Source organism: Epinephelus moara, chromosome 5 (genome assembly GCF_006386435.1).
Source record: "Epinephelus moara isolate mb chromosome 5, YSFRI_EMoa_1.0, whole genome shotgun sequence".
NCBI lineage: Eukaryota > Metazoa > Chordata > Actinopteri > Perciformes > Serranidae > Epinephelus > Epinephelus moara.
The window spans coordinates 30154808-30179184 of NC_065510.1; the positions used below are offsets into that span (position 1 = coordinate 30154808).

The following is a 24377-nucleotide window of genomic DNA, read 5'->3' on the forward strand; positions in this document are numbered from 1 at the left end:
CATCCATCACTGCCGCCTGATGCGGAATGGAGCCGTCATCCACCCATCTGTTGACCGCCCGGCTCCATCTGATTCAACATAACGCGTAAAAACAATAACTAAACCTTCTACTATGATCACAGATAGTGTTTCTTTGTGTTAGAATCAGGTTTGACAGATTGAGCAGTGATTAAATTGTGAGTGCCAACAAAGAAGACCGCTCCGATGCGCTAAAACCCAGCCAATTCCACCTTAAATGCCATTTGCGTCTGTAGTAGAGACCGAGGCGCCATCTTCGGTCCACCTTAAGCGCACAATGTGGCCAACGAACGAACGAAAGCGTACCAGCCAGGCTTCCGTCCTCATTCTCCAGCCGGGGATCGCTCTCTGGCTTCCCAGCTTTGACACAGCGTCACTTGTGAAACAGCACAGAGGGGGGGAAAAGACGCACCCGAGCCAAAGCCCATCCGCACCAGCAGGAGAAGATGTCCGAGCCCAATAAGTACCGAGAGTGGATCCTGGAAACAATCGACTCTCTCCGCTCGAGGAAAGCCCGTCCGGATCTGGAGAGGATTTGTCGAATGGTCCGGAGACGACACGGGTCAGACCCAGACCGAACCAGGACAGAACTGGAAAAACTGATTCAAGAGCAGACGGTGCTCAAAGTTAGCTACAAGGGGTCCATATCGTATCGAAACGCGGCGAAGGTGCAGAGGAAAAGCAGAAAGAAGATTGAGTTTACGGCGGCTGGCAGCAGCAGCAGCAGCAGCGCGGAGGCAGCGAGGGAGCGGACCAAACACGACCATCTCAACAACAACGGCGACAGTGCGCACAGCTTCACCGACCAGGAGGAGGGCGAGGAGGACTCGGAGCCCAGCCCAGATCCCCACACTCAAACACCAGCCAGCGCCGCCGACAAGAAGCTGAAGCCAGCCTCCAGTCAGAGTAGCGGAAACGGGTGCCTCAGTTGTGGCGCAACAACGGGCTGCGATGTCGGGAGCGGCTGTAAAGAGGAGAAAGCAAGTGCACCGAGAGACAAGGGATTAGGACAGCAGGGAGTGGGGGGCTGCCCGCCGCCCGGTCTCACTCACACAACAAACGACGGCGGCGATGCCAGCAAGATAACACCGAGCAAAGCCGACGCAGTTCGCGCAGAAAAAGAGCCGTGTTTGTCCGGAGATGACACCCAGAACAAAACTTGCTCCGGGAGCGCCAGCAGCCTCCCGCAACAGCAGAGACCGAAGCAGACTGTGCCCCTCAAGCCCAAACTTCGAGTCGGAGGAGGGGGCACCAAAACAGCGGGGAACCACGCCAACTCCGACCTGGGCGACAGACTGGTGGCTTCTGTTCGCAGCCTGTCCGAGAGGAGCATCCGAGGGGGCTCCGCCGCCGCGACCAGAGGCCACATGAAGCCGCTCGGGCTGAAGGAGATTTTGGGCTATCTGAGCAGCCAGGAGCGGCTGTCGGAGGAGAAGCTGACCCGAGGCAAAGTCAAAGTGGTTATGGAGAGAGAGGTGGCGAGGGGCAGGCTGCGCAGGACCCGCTGCGGGAACATTACTCTTCCTCTGAGGGGGATGGTGGTGGAGGAGCCGACGCCGAAGAATCCGTCCGCTGACAGACTTGTAAAGAGCGCACTGCAGGACAAGCACGCTGGGAAAAAGGTGGGCGCTGCTAACTTAATATTTCCAACACGTCCCGGTTGTACAGCGCTGGCTTGATGGCTTGGCTAATAAATTAATGATCAGTGGTTAAACCCGCACACACGGCACCGGGACGCGCTCGGCTTGCCTCGCCAAATATTTTTGTTTCTTGTTCATATGCAGAAGTGTTTGGAGATTCCCTACATTTCTACACATGAATTGTTTCTGTAATTGTGCCTGTGTTGCGTTTGTCCTCTGTAGCCTCGGTTAATGTGTGTGTATGTGTGTGTGGCGCTGCTTCCTGCACAAAAGGTGCGGGTTACGTTCAGGAGCAGACGGCTCCTGAGCGGCTTCCCCGGCTCCCGGGATGAGCGCGCGCACCATAAAGAGCGTCTCTGCACGGCGCGAGCACGAGCTGCCTCTGGTGTCGTTGTCACATCACTATTTTTGGGTCAATAACATTTCATTTGGCTCTCAGGAACTTTGTCTGCGCGGCTCGGAGCGGAGCGCGGAGTGTCTGGGCCTGCCGCGCAGTAGGCGGTGTCTGTCTAAACTTGAGACGTGCCGCTGCCGCTCTCCTGTGGGCGCTGCTTTGTCGCGCAGGCCGGCGGAGGACTCAGCCCCCCCCAAAAAAACAACCGAGCAAATATTGCATTTTGTGCGGCGCCTTTCCAACCCCGTAGTTTTGCTTTTCCTCCCCGCATCTCCCCCGCTCCGTGCCTCATTAAATCCTTTGTATCATCTCTGACAGCACACCCTCCTCCCTCTCTCCCCCTCCCGGGTGGAGGCAGACTTGAGTAGGCTACAGTAGGCGGCTATCGTTATTTCTGCTCTTACTGTGTTCCTCCAAGTGGGAGGTGTTTGTCATCTACTCTTCCCACCCTGGAGGAGCGCAGCAGACCTCATAATGCTCTTTAAAGCAATGAGAACTTAGCTCAAACTCAGGTGTTGCCCAGTCACCTCAGAGGATGGAGCTTCATCTCCACTCCTCTCCACCCCCTTTTTTTTTATACAACTTTTATTGTCATTGCAGCCGCCGTCCCCCTCTCTCCAGGAGAATGAGCCGATGGAAACAGCCAGTGAAGAAGAGGAACGGGAAAAGAATGAGGAAGAAGAAGAGGAGGAGGAGGAGGAGGATGATCCCCGGAGTTCTGATGAGGAGGGAGGACTATCCCCGGTAGCCATGACAACCGAACCAGAGCTCATTGAGAAAACCACAGAAGATGCTGAGATCCATACAGCATCAAAGCAGGAGAGCCCCCAACAGCAGCAGCAGCAGCAGCACGGTGGCAAAGGTGTGTGCGCGTGGACGTGAGCGTGCGTGCTGATTAAATGCTCTCATTATCACTAGTAACCCTCCCCCTGTTAGTCAGTACGACTATCATGACTGCTGTATTTTTGCGTTTAAGAATGTAATTTTAGGCATAGGCCTAAATATTTACTTTTATTTACTTTTTACACCTGTGATCATAACTTAAACTTATATTTTATATTCAAATATGATCATAGGGTAACTCAGACTTTATTTACGGTCATTTAAGACAATAAATAACTACTGTCTTTTTTCTTTTTTTTTACCTTGTTTCTGCTGAAAAACAAGCCAAAAAAATGATATAGTAAATAATATTAATTAATAATTGGCATAAATAAATAATGAAAAATAAATAAAAATATTGTGTTAACAAAAAATATTACTAAGAATTTTTTATTTTTTTTTATTTTTTTAAAAAGTGGTCGCTAGTCTTCCAGTTGTCAGCTCACAAAACAACATTAAAAATACCTCAATTTAAAATCACATAGTATCAATGAGATGATAAAATTCAATGTCAGTCCAAAATAAAGACAAAAAAAAAATAGTAAAAAAACATAATCGTCAAAAGTCACTGTACCAAAATAACAATAAAATAAAATTAACAAAAATGTTCCAGAACTGCCGTAACAAATTATTATTGTAACAACTGTTATTAACTATGAATTTTGACAACTACTATTTCTAACAGGAATAATAATAAAAGTAAAAGCCAGTCTTTAATCTTTTCTATTCCCTCTTTTCGTCTGGGTTTGCCTTCTCGTCTCTAAGGGACGTGCGGGCTTGATTCCTTCACCAGGACACCGCATCCACCTGTTCATGGAGCCTCCCTGTCACAATGTAACAGCGCACACTTGGGGGAGAGAGCTGTCGTCCCCGATCAGCTTCATATGGAGGCACAGGTGAGTGCAAGCATCTGTCCTGTTGGTTTTTACTGTGGGATGATGTTATCAAAACAAGTCCAAATTACTCAAACGCCAACCATGACTGAGTCTGAGTGCGGACCTTTGTTGCATCTCGCCTGTTATCTCTCTACAAATGTCTCTAATAAAGTGTAAAAATCCCCCAATACTTTTAAAAAAATACCAAAACATGTCCTATGTCTCTGTCTTTACCAGTGGTGGAAGAAGTATTGAGATTCTACACCTTATTAAAAGTGTTATATGGTGTAAAATTACACGTTATGAGGAATAGTCTGTTTAAGTATTATATAATTTATACATACTAATTTATTTGATTATTAATGCTGATGCATTTACATGTATGATAATGTAGCTGGCCAAGGCACTGCCTCTCTTAAGTATTTCATTATACCTTTATATTATGTGCATAATTTTTATACCTGAGTGAAGTGAAGTAGACATCGAAAGTAGCATTAGATTTATAGAAATATTTAAATGAAGTGTAAGTACTTTGAATTTGTTATGATGTACAAAACTTAAATGTACGGCGTTCTTGAGTAGCATTTAAAAGTCTGATCAAACGGTGACTGGAAAGTCAACCTTGGCGGTCAGTGTAAATGTCATCCTTTTCAAGTGCTCTTTCAAATACATCATTACATTCTCAGTGATGATTTGCTGCACACTTTCGGCAGCACGCTTGCATTAGCTATAACCAGGATCAGAGGGTTCACTGTAGCGAGAGCAAACACAGACACCTTGCCTGATCCTCATTCACACTTAACTGAATCAATAACCACAGAATGGGCTGCGGATGTTTGAACTGCATTTCAGTGAGGTGATCACAGAGGTAAAAATTATTCTTGACATATTGCTTTCTCTCACCTATTTAATGTCACATATATTTTAGAGACAATATTTTCAAGATTTTGCATGCACATGCAGGACTTATTTCCATGGTGGATATGATAGTGTGTGTGTGTGTGTGTGTGTAGTGGTTGGGGACTCATATCCACCTGTGCAGTGAAGAACATCACTTTTAATCAGCGACAGTTTTATTTTTCAAATGTTGGTTTTACTGCGAGATTGCCAAATGTTAACACACAACCATGATTCAGCCGACACAGTTCATTTTTATGCTGTTCTGAACCACTGACACACACACACACACACACACACACACACTGAGTGCACACACTTCATGAACATCTCTAGCAGCATCAAAAGTTGCTGTTTGGAATATATTGAAGAAGATTCAGCAGCGATATGTAGGTACAACGGCTCAACAGACAAACAGTTTGGTGGGTCCAAAACTCAAACTTAAATCAAAGAAGACAGGGGAAAGATATGAAAGAGAACATCACTTGTTCATTTGCTGTCAGAGTTAATGTAAATTTTAATTGTAAGTAAGCACACGTGCTAACATTTTGTTATTAAATATTTTCCCAAGGTATCAGTGATGCATGGCATGTTACATATTATATTTTATGTGATGTTATGCAAAACAAAAATTATTACATTATGTGAAAAAATGCATCTTGGGATGCACCGGGTCATTTTTTTAACAGTTATTTAAAGGCGCTGTATGTAAGAATGTGGCCAAAACGGTTACTGCACTCAAATTCAAAAAACTGCCGCGAGTCGTGTCCGCCCCCCCTCCCCTACAGATTTGAGGTTGCTGGACAGCGGACAACTGGAGACTGATTTGTTTGCCCACGGGCGGCTGCCGTGGCAGGGCCGCGTCACCACATCCTTGATCTTCGGTTTTCCAGCGGACCATTCGAGCAAGTCCGGCTTCTCTGCTGCTAACGCTGCTGCCGGGATACAGCAGAGGAGACTGCTAATGCTATGTACTGGGATACTGCTAATGCTGCTTGCCGTGCTTCTGTAGCTCAGTCGTAACTGTAACTGATGCTGAGACTCTACTGACTGTGTGACTGGTAGACGGCGGTGGGTGGCGCAACAGGCCAAAACACGAATTCAAAACATAAACATGATTTGCGGACCGTAAAAATTTTTTTTAAAATGCGAATATTCTGGCTGTCAGTGAGATCTGGCTGTCAGTGAGATCAGTATGTTATATGAACATTATTCCTTAGTCTCTGTGACATATTAGGATGATTTTACGACTATTTGCTTTAGATTTCTTACATATAGCTCCTTTAACAAACATAGTGATGTTTACTTCAGCTGTGTCCCACCAAAATAGATAGTGTGTATCCTTGAGGCTTAATAAACCTTAGAATGCATTTCCTTCTCCATAAAACACATGTTGAGCCTTTTTTGTTTACAGCTAGCAGCCATCCTCCCTGCCTTTGTTGGTGCGTTGTTTAATTTCTTTGCACATTGCTGCCACCAACTGTCAATCCATGAAACAGTCTGAAACCATCAGCAGGACTGTGAATCTCGTAACCCTCATGTGCACGATACTAACAAAACAGGGACAGCACTACTAGTGGTCAAAAGCTTGACACGGTACCTTTAAATGAAAATGAAAAGCTAATAGAATCAATGTGACAGCCTATTAATATATAAATCGTCAAATATATATTTTACTTGTTCCTCACACAAGTCAAATACTGCACCTAACACTAGAGCTGGTAGTGTCCTCAGCATTAACACTACTTTATTTTTAAATGCCACAGTACAATGCTTCACCTTTGATAGATGTGACGTAGTACAGTAATGTAACACTACGCCGGACAATGACGGTGTAAAAATCCTAAATTTCGGTTCACTGCTTACTATAGAGCAAGGGTTTGCAACTATTTGTAACCTAAGGCCAACTTCTTATTGTTAAAATACTTCCAAAGACCACTGTCCCCAAATTAATCATTAAAAAAAGGAGAAAAAATAAACTGGACTGTAAATATGTGTTATGCCACTGTCAGCTGCTAATGCTGCGATGACTCTGTTGTGCCTGAGGCCTGTCCCTTTTCCTCAGCACATCCAGACTTTTAATCCATTCTCATCATACTTGATCTAAGTGTGGCCTTTGACACCATTTCTCACAACATCCTTCTTAAAAGACTGGCCTCCATTTGAATCACTGACACACCCCTTGACTGGTTTAAATCCTATTTCTCTGAGCGTACTCAATGTATCCTGCTCAAAACAGTCAAACCCCAGCCATTTCCAGTTGCTGTGTTCCTCAAGGTTCTGTCTTGGGTCCTCTTTTGTTTATCATCTACTTACTTCCTCTCGGTTACATCTTCCGTAAATTTAACATCCACTTCCATTGCTATGCGGATGACACCCAGCTCTATCTGTCCACCAAACCTACCTCCACCCTTCCGCCCTCCTCCCTCTCTGACTACCTTCAGGAAATCAAATCCTGGTTCTCCTGCAACTTCCTCAAATTTAACAGTGATAAAACTGAGTTGCTTCTCCCACTTGGTATTGATAACTCCTCAGTTTCCCCCTCTCCACTGGTTAAGAGTGTGAGCGTCATTTTCAACAGCGCTCTATCATTCCAAGCTCACATCAGTAATGTCACTCGGTCTGCTTACCTCCATCTATACAACATTTACTGCCTTCACCCGTCCCTCAGACTGCACAGTACTGCCATTCTTGTTCACACACTGATTACATCCCATATAGATTACTGTAACTTACTCCTTTTTGGTCTCTCTCTCAAGTTCATCCATAAATTTCTGCCGCTCACATCATCACCAGAACCCCCTCCATCAATCACATGGCTTCACTGGCTGCCAGTTTGATACCGCATTGACCTCAAGATCTTACTCCTCACCTTTAACCCCATCTACAACCAAGCTCCTCTGTACCTCTCCCAGCTCTTGCACATCCACACCCCCACCCACACTCCCAGGTCATCTGCTTCCATCCACCTCACTGTCCCACCAGCACGCCTGACCACCATGGGGCCTAGAGACTTCAGCCGCTCCGCCCCCCGCCTCTGGAACTCCTTCCCATTGGACATTCATAGCATCAACTCTCTCTCCACTTTCTCTCTCCACACCTTGAGTGTTGTGAAAGGCCCCTGTAAATGAAATCTATTATTATTATTATTATTATTCCGGCTGCTTTGTATTTGAGTGTCTCTGGAGCTGCGATGGTTTTAGCGCCTCATTTGACAGGATTTCACCACATTCAACACACTGTGCTTTCAGCTCAGCATCACTGCCTGCCAGTGTAAATCCAAATCCAAAGGGTTGTATTTCCTCACCACACACTTTGGAGTTTTTCAGCATCACTTTTTTGTTTCAAAAAACAATCCATTTTGTGTCACTGCATCCAAGGGAACGTTAGCTAGCTGACAGTTGCAAGGCACCTGAATGTAACTGGTCTTTCAAATTATGCATTTCAATTTGACGTGTTTTGTTTAAGTGAAGTCTTGAGCCTATTAAGATATAAAAATGCTAGCTTTGTAAATTACCAAATATTGGCAGTGCTTCCATTACCCACTGAGGCCATCAGGATTACAGCAGTGCCACAACCCTCCCTCTCTTACTTAAAAAAAGTTTATAGAAGAGAAATAGAATTGGGGGTGACATTGCAGTTTACAATTCACCTGACTCAGCCAACTCCTTTGATGCTTGAGTTTAGGTGGGGATCGTATTATGATTTTTCCCGTGGCACTGTCTCTAGTGACTGTGACTTGTTTCAGGGAGTAGATATCGTCTGTTGTCATGCTCACTTATTCGTGTCTTTGATTTGACCCCCCCCTCTTCTTTCCCCATACAGAATCAGATGCAGCATGACAGAATCAACCACACCTCCTCAGGCTTTAACAGTGAGTTCTGCTTCACACATAATCTCACACTGTGTGTGCACTGGTGTATGCTTGTGTTTGGTGGGTAGCGGTGATGACAGGTAATCAGACTGTCCTTAATTTCTTCCCATCGTAGGCTTGGAGTCTAAGACAGAGGTCGGCGTGTCGTCCTGCCTGCTCACACCCACCGCCTCCCCGAGAGACTCTGGCATGTCTGAGGACAGAGGGATAAACGGAGTTAACAGTGGAGGGTGAGTACAGCAGAAATACTGGAGACATTTAAGACACCAAACATTGATTTACTGGGCTGGTCGTGTCTGCTCCCCTCTTGCTTGATTTTCTGAATCTGTTACAAAGTCCATTTTAGTTTTCTCCACATGATGTGGTCCAAAATAACTCTTTCCCTGACTTTTTAAACCAGCAGAAACAAGTTGTGAACACAACCCTGACATGTCACCACCTTTTAAGTTGATTTGGAGGATAACAGTTGCTTATTTACACATCCAGTCTTCACAGAGCAGCATAATCATTCATTTTGGAGTCATGTTTCTGTCCACCTCAGGAATGCAAGTCTAATTTTTATTCTCTTTTATCTCTGTTTTTAGTCTCCACCAACTCCTGAGGCAAAATATTTGTCTCTTTAGCTTCTAAATGCAGTGTATGATTGTAGATAGCACGCTGGCACCCTGGTAGCAAAAGAGGCGTGACAGGTGTTATTTGTAACACAAGCGTCTGCCTCTTATGTGACATACATATCAGCAGCGCTTTATAAACAATAACAACCAAGCATCAACATACCAAAAACAATCATTTAATGTCCCTGTTACACGGCGACTGATCTTGCCCTCAGCTCGGAGAGTAAGGAGCTTCCAGACCTCATTGTGTACCCAATTTAGGACATTTTCCGCTGCTGTTGTTCTTCTTTGAGTTAGCTGCTAACTGCTGCTAGCTGCTATTTAAATCTCCTGGCGCTGGGTTGCACACATAACACGTCATCCCTGCTCTCGTCCTGCCAGCTGTCCCTTTTACACACACGTTGATTTGGCACTGTTATTGTCTCCGCTGCCGACTTAAAGGCAACACAACTCTGTCCCCTCATTCTGCAATTGTTCCTTTTATAAAGAACAGTGAGGCGGAGTAACGGCCTAAAAATTTGCTCCATATACAGGCACTGTAGAAGGGGCTTTAGATAGTGCAGGCAGTGTGGTTGCACCAGGGCCTGTTGGAGGGCTGGCAATAGAGAGAGCGGGCCCTCCAACAATGTGTTGGCCTGTATTTAAAGAAGGACTCATGTTAAACGGTACAGCTTGTGATATATGCCCTCGAAAAAGCAAACCCCTGGTATTCTTCTGTTTTTTTACGCTTATCCTACCAAAAATTAAAAAAAAAAAAAGATTAAACTATAAAAAAAGATTAAACTAAATGAATGATTCATTTTTTTCTTTAGTAATTTTGTCATATATAGATTTGCAATGACAATCGCTGGGTTAAATGTACTGTATGTTGATGCTGTCTGATGTAGAGTCTGTATGTGAAGAGAAGAGAAGATATACGGTAACTAGTTTTGGCGCATAAACTGTCAAGACTGACAAGCTGAGCTCTGTGTGTGTGTGTGTGTGTGTGTGTGTGTGTCTGTGTGTGTGCTCCACTTTGTGGTAGCCACTAAGTCTGTCTGTTCTCTGTTTGGTGTTAGCAGGTTACGTACAGTGGGTTTTTTGACACCATAAGAGTGTTGATATTGAACCAGAACAGTAAAGTTGCAGCCGTAGCTCTGTAAAGCTAAGGGGAGCTGCAGATTCACCTAATAACTCTGTAGATTCATCGGTATGAGTGACCCCTTGCACAATGTTGGACTTATAGGTTGTTATTATGAAACTATTGATTAAAGCCGCTTTAAAATAAGATAAGATAAGATAAGATAAGATAAGATAAGATAAGATAAGATAAGATAGTACTTTATTGATCCCAAACTGGGAAATTCTTAAGATAAAAAAAATAAAGTGAAACAAAGTCTGGCCATTTAGTATTAATCATAACGCAATATCTGATTCTCCTGTTTACACTGACAATGACAAAGTGCAGTCTCATGGTTCAAGGTTCAATTTATTCATCAGTAAAAACACTGAAATCACCGTGCTTCCATTCCTATAAACACCCACTAGACACCCAGTAGACCATAGATAAAAACCATCAATAAACTGCCTACCTTAATTAAAGTGTCAGCGCTGACATAACTTTATACATTTACAGTTTAACATCTCCTGCGGGTTTTGTAATGGGCCAACTGCCTCCTTGTCATCTCTCTAGGTTTGTGAAGTCCGAGGGGGCCAGTGGGAGCCCGGTGGACTGGACAGTGTCTGATGTGGTCAGTTATTTCACAGCAGCAGGTTTCCCTGAACAGGCTGCTGCCTTCAGGACCCAGGTGAGCCTGCAATCCCCCGTAACAACCACTAGAGGCCACCAGAGACAGGCTTTGTCTCTGTACTTGAACCTTAAAACAGTTGTAACCTACACCCACCTACCCACATTGCTTTGTTCTCTCTGTTAGGAAATCGATGGCAAGTCTCTTCTCCTCATGCAGCGTAACGATGTTTTGACTGGCCTGTCAATCAGACTGGGCCCAGCCCTCAAGATCTATGAGCGTCACGTAAAGGTTCTGCAGAAAACGCACTTTGAGGATGACGACTGTTAACGACAGAGACTACTACGTCTGTATCTACATATAGCTCAAGTAATCCTATAGATATGTATGCATGACATGATATACAACACACTTTGCTTTTCATCTCATGTTAAATCGCACACACACACACACACACACACACACACACACACACACACACACACCTCTATTTCTCTTTCTCTACAACTGCTCTGGTCCAGAAACAACACAGCAAAGAGACTGGATTTCCTGGACAACAAGGGTTTTCTACCAAACTGAGCACAAATGTCAGAGGAAGTACATCATGAAACTGTCAGGTACGGAGGTTAAAAATAGTCATGCAATTCCTCTTTTTTATTTACAACGATAAAGCACTTTGCAACTTCTTGACTAAACTGTGCAAAATGGTTTGTTTTTAAACTGTTATTTGTGCTGACCTTTATGCACATTTCGAAAGGGGTCATGGTTTTTCTGTGGTTTTCCTTTTGTTTTTGGAGGCTTTGACTGATGCGAGGGTTTCTCGCTTGTGGATGTATGTGTGTGGCTGCATGACAGAGCACGTTGGATCAGAAACAGATTAATAGTTGACCAGATTAGATACATTCCCAGGAGCTGGAGCAGATGGTTGTGATGCTGACCGGTCACAGTCGTAGATGTGTCACAACCTTGTGTTAACGGTTGTTGGCCAAAGCAATAAGCTGATAATTCCTTCTAGATGTTTTGCATCTTGTCAGCTCGCAGGTGGATGATTTTGTGTGTCTTATTGTTTCAGATGAGAATCAATGAAGTTTTCATAATGTTTTTAAGCAGTGCTGGTGATCTGTTCTGGCTTATGCACCACCACAACAGGGGCTGGTTTCACCAAGACAGACTTCGACTGTGGCTTAGGGTGTTTTCATATTAGATATGATTGATTTGCCTGAGTATGACTGCGTCCCCACCCAACTTCCCTGCTGCTCAGCTTTCACATTAGTAACAATCAACTCTCAACTAGATGTAACAGAATGTAAATATATTAAAGGTTAGCCAATGTAATGCATCAGCCTCCATTTGTAAATTACTAAAAAAAAAACAATCTTCTAACTGAAAGATGTTATGGCAGGGTAAAGCTAAGTCAATCAATCAACTAATCTCATACCACCAGCATTTTTGAACTGTTTTTACCGGTCAAACCTTAGAAACCAAATGCTGTCAAACGATCACACATCTCATTCCCACCTTCACTGTACCGACACATTCCAGGTTTGGCATCTCGTCTCTGCATGCTTTATAATATTAGTGCTTTTTTCCTCATATTTGAATGTTTATATTTCTGTTTTCAGCACGTTGGTTTCATTTTGTGAATGTTTCCAGTCCACACTGAACGTTTCTTTGTGCATTCAAAGCTCCTCTACCTCTCTCCCCTCGCTTCCCCCTTCACTGTCACTTTCTTTGCAACTTTACGTTGTTTATTGCCACTGTTGTCATTCAGATCATTTCATTCTTAAGAGTTTAATCTGTAGGAGAGGACAGCTGTGTTTGGGTCCAGATTCACACAAGGGGAATGTACAGTGTGCCTGTGCCCTTGTTGCTTGTCATTTGTTAAAGGACAATTTTAGTAATAAAAGTTGGAGATTAAAACACCACAATGTGTCCGTTCTGAGTGTGTGCGAAGGCGTGTTGCATGCATGTTTGTGTGTCTGTGGAAATATGCATATGTGGCGCGTGTGTGAGGGAGGGAATCCAACAACACAGCAGCTGAGTTACAGCAGCAGCTCCCTTCACTCACAACAACAAGGAGTGGAAAAAGGAAAGACCATGCTGCGTTTTAGAGAAGAAAAATCGTATCCAGGCAAGACAGACTATAAGGCTGTTCTTTTGGAAAATAGGCTCTGTACAGCATTTATTTTGACCCATAAATATTTCAGAGTAAGACGGGAAGTGTTCTCCATGACCAGCTAGGGACTTGTGCCTGCATCTGCTGGTGAGAGGCAAAGGGGAGGAGGAAATATCACGCTATATCTGTCCTGGGACACTCTCCAGGGTAAGTGCTTGGGATCTGTGTGCGAGTGTGTGAAAGTTTGTGTGTGTGTGTGTGTGTGTGTGTGTTCACGATGGGGTTACAAATAAGCGGATGGGCATATTCATACCTCCACTGATAAACAGACAGGCTGCAGCTCCCACAAACATGGTGGTTCAAGGCAACAGAGGAAAAAGAAAAGACTGAGACTCTGCTGGAAACTTCTGGGCTCCAGGAAGACCAAAACCACACCAGGGCGGTTCAGATCAGTCAGAACCTGAAACCTTTGGCACTGATCGCGGCAGAAATCCGACCATACAAGATCAGCTCTTGAATATACCTCAGTAAACAACTGCAGGCGACAGAGAGGGAGCAGATCTTAGTGTGGAACTTTGAGGATATCGGACGAGACAAAGGAGAGCAGTCATGCCAGGCTCAGGAGGAGCAGAGTGAGTGGAACAGCTGCATGTGTACAGTGTACGTGTGCTTATTCATGCATATCTAAACATACTGCACGGTATTTTACAGATATAGAGTACTGACATATTTAATCCAGTAAACATGTTTGTGTCATAAAACCAGTCAAACGTCTCAAGCGTGCCATTGCATGTGCTGTTGATCAAGTTTTAAAGATAGGCTCAATGATATTTTTTACATGAGACTCAAAACTACTGATAAATGAATGTGATGTTTTCACAAATTCACACTCATGTAGTTGCTACGTGCAGAGCCAAGGAGAGTCTAAATACAGCCCGGTGTCACATGGGGAAACTAGAGCTACAAGTGCAGAGCCTGCATGTGAGAGTCATGATGTGTCTCTTGTTTGGAAGCCCAAAGGGAGAAGATCTCTCCACTGCCATCCTGAAGCAGAAACACAGACCTAACAGACTCATTGTGGACGAAGCTCTCAATGAAGACAGCAGCATTGTCAGCCTGACACAGGTCTGTGTGTGTGTGTCTGACTAAATCCTCACCATGTTGCGTTCCTCTGAGATTTGTGTGTGTTTGCACTAGGATAAGACAGAGGAGCTGCAGCTCTTCCGGGGGGACACGGTGGTGTTGAGAGGGCGGAAGCGTCGCCAAACAGTGTGCATCGTCCTGACTGATGACACCTGTGGGAATGAAAGAATCCGCATGAATCGTGTGACGCGCAACAACCTGCGTGTCCGGCTTGGTGATGTCGTCAGGTAGATCTTACACGCTGTGTCCTTGTGTTTGGTATGGAGTTGCATTTGAGGTTCGAAATGAAACAACCAAGATGTCGACATGTGTTTTATCACAGTATTTTTGCCTGCCCTGATATCAAGTATGGGAAAAAGATCCATGTCCTCCCCATCGATGACACCATTGAGGGCCTGACAGGAAACCTCTTTGAGGTTTTCCTCAAACCATACTTTCTGGAGGCTTACCGACCCATACATAAAGGTACTGCAACACCTCTGCTGCTGAACATACCATGGGCAAAGATATTGGGGGGGATGCAAGGGAAACGTCCCCCACAATATTTAGAGCACATCCATTTGCCCCCCCCCCACTAAGTACACGAGTAGCAGAGGACTTTCATTTTGACAAAATGCTTGAATGCGACTCTTTAAGCCCGTTTCACACATGCACTGCAAACCTGGATTTATTTAGGCATTACCAGGAGCTGCATGTGAGAATGCAAATATCAGATCAGTTGGTTTTGACATTGATGGACTATAATCCCACCAACTTCTTAAAGTCTGTGTCATGTCCGATTGAACTCATGTATGAATGGAGTTCCCTTTATACTTCCATGAATAGAGTAGGTAATTGTCTGATAATTCACAGCAAGTGAGTGGGCATGTTGATGACATTTCTAACAGGATGCTTGTGTGACAAAGAAGGGTCACTTACACAGATGACAACTAAAATGTCTCACTGGAGAGATGACAAGATTCAGGAGCATCTGTCGGTACCGGCTGAAGCTGAAATCAACAGAAAAATTCAAGGAACGTCATCGACCAAATTACAAATTGGCTATGTGAACGTGGAATTCCTGCCTCCTGCACGCTGTACCTAGGTGCCACCCCTTGCCTAAACCAAATAAAGTATAGTGAGAATACTTCTGAAATGGACAGTCTCCTGTTGTGTGCTACATGTGTGAAAGGGAATCTCTGAACAATGTCCGGACCAGATTCTCCTGACATTGTCCGCAGTTCATATGAAAAAACGGCTCTAGATGCAACAATGCCTCTGGTAAAGTTGGTTGTGGTATGCAACCTCAAAAGCAATGATTGCAGTCTGCCATTGAATGGAAAGATGAAGCAACAATTCATGGTTGAATCAGGAAATACCGCAACACTTCTGCCATAAATTGATGCAGAAAAGGCACAAATCAGTGCATTCATTGGTGAAAATTCACTAAAATGCTGAAAATGAAGTGTTTAACATCCAAAATTTCTTGATGGAGGACCCCCAGCCTCCCTGTTTATTATGCCCTGCCCCCTAAAACCTACATCCTTAGATCAAACAGCTGCTCATAATGTGATCCTGTAAAAATAATTCCCTAAGATGTCACTACCAGATGTGACAACCTATTTTTCTCAACTAATCAGCTTGCTTAGATCATCTCGTCGCCTCCGCATAAGGCACATTAGGATGCTCCTGTGTGTGTGGTGACTTTATCTGTATTGCCAGGTGACATCTTCTTGGTGAGGGGAAGCATGCGTGCTGTGGAGTTCAAGGTGGTGGAGACTGACCCCAGCCCTCACTGCATTGTCGCCCCAGACACTGTCATCTACTGCGAGGGAGAGCCAATCAAAAGAGAGGTCTGTGAGAGATTCAGCTTAATACACACTTTTGTAATATATGCAGTATGCACTCATCTGTTTTGATAGTTAGTGTGGAAGAAATGCGCTGTGCTGTTTGGGAATACACTGATGTACGACAGTCAGGCTGCAACTTTGGAACACACCCACCAGTTTCAAACGCAAAAAAGTATTTGTTAGTTTATTGTTCATTTTCTAACCTCTAGTTAATAAAGGAATACTTCACCCACAAAATTATAATTTGTATATGAATTACTTACCCAGTGTAATCGTGAAGAAAAGTTTGTTTTTCTGGCATCTCTGCTCGATGAATGAATAATCCAAAGACAGAGAAAACACTTGATCTATTGAAGTAAAACTGGGGGCACATATAACAACATCAAAACTATATCACTATCACTACTATTTTAAACGCTTTTGCATATGAGTAATACGCAAGGGCAAGTATGTGTATTGGAACTTTTTAGCAGAGTGCAAACAAACAACCTGGTCTCACTCCAAAGTTGTCAAAATCTGGTGCTTGGGCAGTGTCTTGTGGCATCAGACAGTGTTGAAAAAAGCCATCCTTTAACGTTGGCATGATATGCGGCCGGTTGGCAGCGTCAGGGGGAAACGCAGTGGGACAAGAACAAAAGTTAAGGCAGTAAAAGTCCAAGTAGGGTGGGTCGGAGGGGGGCAGGTAGGTGCAACAAAAACGACTTTCACCCGGGAGAGCGGTGTTTGTGTCCCGTAAGATTCTAAAGCCAAACCCTGTTCTTTTTTTCCTAAACCCAACCACACGCGTTAGTTGTTGGAGGAAAAAAAACAACTCAATTTGCATTGCTGTACCAATGTAGTGCATTTATTTTGAAAGAGACTGTATGTAAACGGTAAATTTTCTGTGAAAATGGAACTGTATTTTGAAAGAATACATGCATGTAACAGGCAGAACTTGATACGGCGTCCCAGAACGTTAACAACCAACACACCCAGGGTACCTTGCACGTGTATCTGGACGTGGAAAGTCCATGACCAAACATCGATATGTGACGAGGTCAGCGTGAGAATGTGTTGAAAGAAAAGCATTTGCCAAGGTTTTAGCGAAAATATATGCATTATATATGTGTACTATATGTGAAGTAGTGAAGTTCTTGATGAAATGGCTGCGTTTTAAACAGTACAGCAAGTGCTGAGCATACGACTGGATAAATGTGACTTGGATTATACTGCACGAGCCGTGTGAGATTTTGTAAATAGAAGTTTTGATAAAGTTTTGCTGCTGTTAAATATGGACCCCCTTTACTCCAATTCATCGAGAATTGTCTCCGATGTTGGATTCTTCATTCACAGTGAAGGCATGAGAGAAAAACAAAGTTTTCCTCACAAATTCAACGTAACACAAGGTGAGTCATTTATATACAAATGATCATTTTGAGGGTGAAGTATTCCTTTAAATCTGTTGCATAATCATCTAACATATCTTGTTACTTTTTTCCCAGCTAGCAGTCACTCCTCTCTTGTCCACTGTACATTGCATTGCAGAAGAACTTCATGAACACCACATTAAAAGAATGTGTGAATTTCCATCTGTGCGTTGGCCTTTTAAAAAATACTCAATTCATGCCATTTTTCTAGAGTGAAAGATCTACATATTTAAAACTAGGTTAGTATTCAGTGACTGTGACACAGGGTTGTGTACAGACTTGATGCCCTCGAGCAGTTGATGCAGATTTTTCAGCAGCACATTCATGCTGCAAACATGCCTGGTCAACCACATCCTGGAGCTCAGCTGGGTTGAGGCAGGGGCTGTGCAGGCCAATGATGTAAACTGCAGCCTCTGTCATTTTGGCAGAGCCTGATTTGAGATGATGTTTGGTTCAATGAAAAGAACTTCTGGAGGTTTCCATTTCACTCCTGGACAGCTTTAAGGTTTAGCCACATAGTGTTCAAATGATAATAATGGTGCAAGGGGAACACCACATGTACTTCAGGCCTGTGCTGTTGAAACCAGGCAAGATGGATCCATGGATTCTTGCTGTTTCATACATAACATGCAACAGAAACTCGAGCAAAGTCAGGAACCAGGCCACGTTCATGACTAAGTAAACTCAACCAGGTCTGAATCTTACATATGGCCTTGTGACAGGACGAGGAGGAGAGCCTCAATGACATCGGCTACGACGACATCGGAGGCTGTCGGAAACAGCTGGCTCAGATCAAAGAGATGGTGGAGCTTCCTCTCAGACACCCCGGCCTTTTCAAGGCTATAGGAGTTAAGGTGTCATACATTCACACACGGACCACTCATGTCTTTGCTTCATTTGATTCTAACATTAAGCATTTTCTCTGTTCATGACGCAGTGTGTTCTTCGCTCCTCTCTCTCAGCCCCCCAGAGGAATCCTGCTGTATGGCCCTGCAGGCACAGGGAAGACGCTGGTGGCCCGGGCTGTAGCCAATGAAACTGGTTCCTTCTTCTTCCTTATCAATGGTAAGGTTTGTTTTCACACGGTGACACGGTGATAAAATGTGTACAGAGCAAGAGAGGAAGAAATTAGCAGATCCTGCTCTTGCACAGTGCTCTTGCAAGTTTGAATATAAAGTTTACAAAGTTGGAAAATTCCAATTTACTAATCGGTTTTCTTATTTATAGATCTGTGTAGGAGAAAATGTGGTTTATATGCTGTGCATTGTTCTGTGACAAGGTCCTGAGATCATGAGCAAGCTGGCGGGAGAGTCAGAGAGCAACCTAAGAAAGGCGTTTGAGGAGGCAGAGAAAAACGCTCCGGCCATCATCTTTATTGATGAGCTGGACGCCATCGCCCCCAAGAGAGAGAAGGTAAACAACAGAGAGCGAGCACAAAGTGCCTGTGTCTGATGTACAGTGTCAGCGCACAGTTCTGTGTGTGCAGAAACTGTCTGTAGCATCTGTACAATCAAGCATGCGTTGTGCTTAAAATTCAGAAAGTCATCATGTCTGCCCGGAACTTTGTGTGTGTGTGTGTGTGTATGTCTCTGTGTAGACCCATGGTGAAGTGGAGAGGCGTATCGTCTCCCAGCTCCTGACCCTGATGGATGGCCTCAAGCAAAGAGCTCATGTAGTTGTCATGGCAGCCACAAACCGACCAAACAGCGTGGACGCTGCTCTAAGACGCTTCGGTCAGGACAGCCACCCACACACTTGTACACACACACACACACACACACACACACACATACACATTTACAAATGGTGATGTCTCTCTCCAGGCAGGTTTGACCGGGAGATTGACATTGGAATCCCTGATTCGACTGGCAGACTAGAGATCCTGCAGATTCACACCAAAAACATGAAACTGGCTAGCGACATCGATCTGGAGAGGGTGAGAAAGTGAAGCAGCACATGCCAAAAGAAAGATAAAACCGTTTTTTCCTTCAAATTCTCTAATAATTAAAGCTGAAAAATTAGTTGATCACAAATAATTAATCTGCAACTATTCTGATAATCAACGAAAAGTTTTTTTAAAATTCACTTTTCAAGTAAAAACACCAAACAGTAGATTGTTGATCCTTCGCTAAGCCCTTCCCCTCGAACGCAAACTAGCCAATCATAGCGTAGCATCGGTCAGCTCCAACAAGGGTCCGACAACAACACAGCTGTGCTTCATAGACTCTCTTTTAGATTTCCTTCATTTTCGGGCTGGTTTTGTGGATTTCGAGCCAAATGTTGTGCCTGGGGCACGTCGTGTATGAATGATACTTGTTACTCTGAGAGACTGGAAGGAGATGCATGTTTTTTCCACAAAATCAGACCCTGGAAAGTGTAGGGTTAGCTAGCTAGCTACTGGAGATATAGCCTACTGAATGTATACACATGCTGCTTTTGCTTTTTAATGATTATAACAGTGAAAAAAAGACTGACCCTGCTGTACAGGAACCAGTGAAGGGAAGCAGGGAAACGTTGTTGATATTCAACCAGCTGTGCGTCATCACAGTGTGTGCAGATGAGCGTCCTTTAACTTCCCCTAGAGCTCCCCGCCCGTTTGGTGGCATAGGTCCAGTGGCAGAGGTCTGAGTGCTGGCAGTGGCATGGGGGGAAGGCAAACACTCCATGCTTACTCTGACAGCTTGTCGGACCATCACAAAGGGGCGGGGCTTAGTGAAGGGTCAATTCTGCTGCTTTTCTTTGTCGTATGTGATATTAAACTGTTGGCTACATTAAACAAGAAATTTTAATGTGTCATTTTGGATTTTGTGAAGTTCAATCAATCAATTTTATTTATAAAGCCCAATATCACAAATCACAATTTGCCTCACAAGGCTTTACAGCATACAACATCCCTCTGTCCTTATGACCCTCGCAGCGGATAAGGAAAAACTCCCCAAAAAAACCCCTTTAATGGGGAAAAAAAACGGTAGAAACCTCAGGAAGAGCAACTGAGGAGGGATCCCTCTTCCAGGACGGACAGACGTGATCAAGGTTTACCACCACTCTCTGTCATTCTATGCACCGAATAATGAATCTATTAATCGAGAAAGTAATTGGCAGATTAATCAGTAGTGTGAAAATAATTGTTACTTGCAGCCACAATGGAAATAGTTCAATGAGGCTTTCTTAAATATTCTCACGTTACAGGTGAGCTTTTGGCCACAGACTCTTATTTGACATGAATATCATCATAGTCATACAATATAATATATTCCCTATGACATTAAATAATAGGATTCTTAGTATAAATATGATGATCTGATCAATAATTATTCACCTTCAAGTGCTAACCTTCCGGCAATAACAGATTCAATAGATTTTAATTCAACTGGCTCATGCTAGTGGGATTGATCACAATTACTGTGTAACAGCACAGGTCCATCGACATCATCGCCATCACATTTAGCTATGAACTCAAATGTCACACCCGCCTTCTGATAGCATCCATCCCAACCTCAATATACATGTGTACTGTTTAATAAATTAATATTAATGTCCCTGAGCTATTTAACATGTCTCAGATCGCCACAGAGACCCACGGTCACGTAGGCGCCGACCTGGCTGCTCTGTGCTCAGAAGCTGCTCTGCAAGCCATCCGCAAGAAGATGATCCTGATCGACCTGGAGGACGAAACCATCGACGCTGACCTGCTCAACTCACTGGCTGTCACCATGGATGACTTCCAGGTAAACACACACAGACTTCTGCTCTTTTAGACCATATGTGGGTGCGTTTGTCCCTCACAGAACACAGCTGTGCATCTCGCCATTTGTAACCACATGCTAAAAGCTAGACGTGATTTTTTTTAACAAATGAATAAATGAGGAGTGGTGCATCACCTTTCCATAACGCTCAACATGTCCTCCCTCAGTGGGCTCTGAGTCAGAGCAACCCATCAGCTCTGAGAGAGACTGTTGCAGAGGTGCCACAGGTGAACTGGGAGGACATTGGAGGACTGGACGAGGTCAAGAAAGAACTGCAAGAGCTTGTCCAGGTGGAAGAAACAGAAACATTCGCACACTCACACCACCAGATTCTGCGCATACCTCCAAACAGTCCCATTAACCGTCCCATCTGTTTTCATCTCACTCTCCTCAGTATCCTGTCGAGTATCCGGACAAGTTCCTGAAGTTTGGTATGACTCCGTCTCGTGGAGTGTTGTTCTATGGCCCTCCGGGCTGTGGGAAAACCCTGCTGGCTAAGGCCATCGCCAACGAGTGCCAAGCAAACTTTGTGTCCATCAAAGGACCTGAGATGCTCACCATGTGGTTTGGAGAATCGGAGGCCAATGTCAGAGACGTGTTTGATAAGGTGAGAGCAGGGAAAGGAAAGATGAATGAATAATTGTGAGAAGATAGAGATTTGTTTCACACTGTGACCGTCTCTGCCCACAGGCCAGACAGGCAGCCCCATGCATCTTGTTTTTCGACGAGCTAGACTCCATCGCCAAATCCAGAGGAGGCGGAGCAGGGGATGGAAGTGGTGCAGCTGACAGAGTCATCAACCAGATACTCACAGAGATGGACGGCATGTCGGACAAAAAGAATGTTTTCATTATTGGTGCCACGAACAGGTGCATATACGGGACTGTGTATTTAATGATTGTGGTTTGAGAGGTCAGTCCATTGGAAGTCATGATTCTCATCTCACTCATCTCTCACTCTCTCCTCACGCCACACCAGACCAGATATCATTGACTCTGCCATCCTGCGGCCAGGCCGTTTGGACCAGCTCATCTACATCCCGCTCCCGGACAAACCATCTCGCACTGCAATCCTCAACGCCAACCTACGCAAGTCTCCTGTTGCACGAGTAAGTGCTTTACACACACATGGAGATGAGTTTCTCTGTATCTTGTCCTGTTCTTTTGTATATCAACAGTGCATATTAATAAACATTACTTAAATATGGCAGACTTACCTAGAAGGCTAGTTTTCATCTGTACTCCCTGGCCAGGTGTGAGTTTGGCCGCCTGGATATACAAGTGATCATTTTTGGGGTGAAATATCCCTTTAAGTATCACAAGTATTTATTGTGAGCAGTGTTCCTTTTCTACCTCTTTCTCTTTCCTTTTCCTCCTCCCTCCTCTCTTTCCTATAGGATGTGGACCTGCAATACCTATCTAGCATCACAGATGGTTTCTCCGGAGCTGACCTGACAGAGATCTGCCAGCGGGCCTGTAAGCTGGCCATCCGCGAGGCCATCGAGGCCGAGATCAAGGCTGAGCGTCAGAGGCAGAGCAGACCAGGCATCCCCATGGTCAGACCGTCAGGCTGCTGCCGCACTGAATACTTGCTTATTTAAACTGTACTGTAATGTATTAAACAGGAGACTGATAATTGGGTCTCTTTTACTTTTTCCAACACACACACACACACGAGTTCCACTCCTCAAAGAAGTGCCAGGCTATGTGTGCTCGGTACAGAAAGAGACTGTGGAAGATGAAAAAGTTCCCTAAAGGGCGGCTGTGGGTTTTGTAACTTTCAGCCTTTGGACTGGGAAACACACACACACACACACACACACACACACACACATCCACATACAGTGTATTGTTTCCACATCAAGTCCTCATTATGTTTCTCTCGGCCAGCAGGAGGAGGACTTTGATCCAGTCCCAGAGATCAGGAAGGACCACTTTGAGGAGGCGATGCGATTCGCTCGTCGCTCTGTCAGCGACAATGACATCCGCAAATATGAAATGTTTGCTCAAACTCTGCAGCAGAGCCGAGGTTTTGGAAACTTCAGGTACACATATGAAAATACAACACGTGTGTCAATAAAGAAAATGAAGTCTTGATTACTTCAAGATGCATTCAGGGCTCATTCCTCCCTCTACCTTCATCTAGGTTCCCCTCTGCTACTGGTACCCGGTCTGGAGGTCAGGGGTCAGGCTCTGGGTCAGGGAGGCCAGGCCTGTACAGCGATGACGGCAACGATGATCTCTATCAGTGATGAAAACTCAACCTATAGTTGAACAGCTGCACAATGTGTTCCTCTTCCACTGCTGTGCTTGGCTTCCTTGGAGGAATAGAAACAGAAGAATAAAGGGACTGAAAATGACGAGATACAAAGGCAAACATGGGGATATAATAGTTATAATAATTATAAGGGATCTTCTAAAAAAGCACTTTTAAAAACATGAATCAAACAAGTAATCAGATGAAAAATGTCTGTCTAAAATTATGTTACGATATTCAATGTAAAAACCAATGCACTTGTAAGACAGTGGCCCTGAGACAAAAGAATGAATGTGTAAACCATCATAACATCAAAGCTTTGGGTTTTCACACTGTAATCTGTTTGCACTATGAAATTTATGCATGTTTTGTGTATGTGTGAGTTTAAAATGTCATAAATAAATTTATTTGTATGTCTCTGTGATCGCTCCTTTAGGGTTTATCTTTGGATACTGAATGTAGTATTTTTGTACAAGTATCTACTTCAGTGTCAGGATCCTGGTTTTCATGTGGTCATACTGTCATGGCTTACTGGATAGAACCATCATTACGTTTTTGATAATCCCAAATATCTGCTGTGGAAAAACCCATCTGACTGAACACATACGAATATGCATCAAGTTGTCATCACCAAATATGACACAGGCTTCTTTATGAGAATCACAAGACTAACCCATGTGACCACGGAAAGGGTTGGTTCATAAAAATCACACAAACATACATTTTCCCACATACTTCTTGTCATGTCTACTAATGCACAGTCTCAGTTTTATTTGCTTAAAGGGAAATTTCGGTTTATTTCAACCTGTCTCCTATCGTCCTAAATTTGTTTCAAGTGACTAGTGACATAAAAATAATAGTTAGCATGTTAGCCGTTAGCCTAGATACAGCCGGGGCGCATAGTAGCGTCAGACCTGTTAAAACGTAAGTGAACGGGCATACCTTCAAGTGCAAAGTTAG

General features: G+C 44.1%; 2 protein-coding genes across 3 annotated transcripts; both read left to right on the top strand.

Annotated features, from left to right (window-relative positions):
* The first annotated feature begins 133 nt into the window (after positions 1-133).
* On the top strand, positions 134-12836 carry samd1b (sterile alpha motif domain containing 1b). Its single transcript, XM_050045545.1, has 7 exons — positions 134-1640; positions 2653-2914; positions 3700-3830; positions 8532-8580; positions 8696-8810; positions 10867-10981; positions 11108-12836. Exons 1-7 carry the CDS (start codon positions 465-467, stop codon positions 11249-11251), a joined length of 1992 nt encoding a protein of 663 aa, XP_049901502.1. The 5' UTR covers positions 134-464; the 3' UTR covers positions 11252-12836.
* A 212-nt stretch (positions 12837-13048) lies between these two features.
* Positions 13049-23811, top strand: zgc:136908 (Transitional endoplasmic reticulum ATPase). 2 transcript variants are annotated; one of them, XM_050045543.1, is made up of 19 exons: positions 13049-13244; positions 13367-13669; positions 14051-14162; positions 14235-14407; positions 14503-14645; positions 15882-16012; positions 18138-18269; positions 18378-18480; positions 18695-18828; positions 19013-19148; positions 19239-19351; positions 20979-21143; positions 21329-21451; positions 21556-21768; positions 21852-22030; positions 22140-22269; positions 22558-22716; positions 23054-23205; positions 23307-23811. In XM_050045543.1, the coding sequence occupies exons 2-19, from the start codon at positions 13647-13649 to the stop codon at positions 23410-23412; spliced, it is 2427 nt and encodes an 808-aa protein (XP_049901500.1). In that variant the 5' UTR covers positions 13049-13244; positions 13367-13646; the 3' UTR covers positions 23413-23811. The 2 variants fall into 2 exon arrangements, with proteins under 2 accessions (XP_049901500.1, XP_049901501.1); XM_050045544.1 differs by lacking the exons at positions 13049-13244; positions 13367-13669; positions 14503-14645 and having other exon boundaries at positions 14057-14407.
* Positions 23812-24377: the final 566 nt, after the last annotated feature.

Coding starts and splice junctions, on each gene's coding strand:
- samd1b (XM_050045545.1), top strand. CDS start 465: ATGTCCGAGCCCAATAAGTACCGAGAGTGGATCCTGGAAACAATCGAC. Junction 2,915..3,699: donor GCAGCAGCACGGTGGCAAAG/GTGTGTGCGCGT, acceptor CTCGTCTCTAAG/GGACGTGCGGGCTTGATTCC. Junction 10,982..11,107: donor CTGCTGCCTTCAGGACCCAG/GTGAGCCTGCAA, acceptor TCTCTCTGTTAG/GAAATCGATGGCAAGTCTCT.
- zgc:136908 (XM_050045543.1), top strand. CDS start 13,647: ATGCCAGGCTCAGGAGGAGCAGA. Junction 18,270..18,377: donor TCAAGGCTATAGGAGTTAAG/GTGTCATACATT, acceptor CCTCTCTCTCAG/CCCCCCAGAGGAATCCTGCT. Junction 22,270..22,557: donor GCAAGTCTCCTGTTGCACGA/GTAAGTGCTTTA, acceptor TCTTTCCTATAG/GATGTGGACCTGCAATACCT.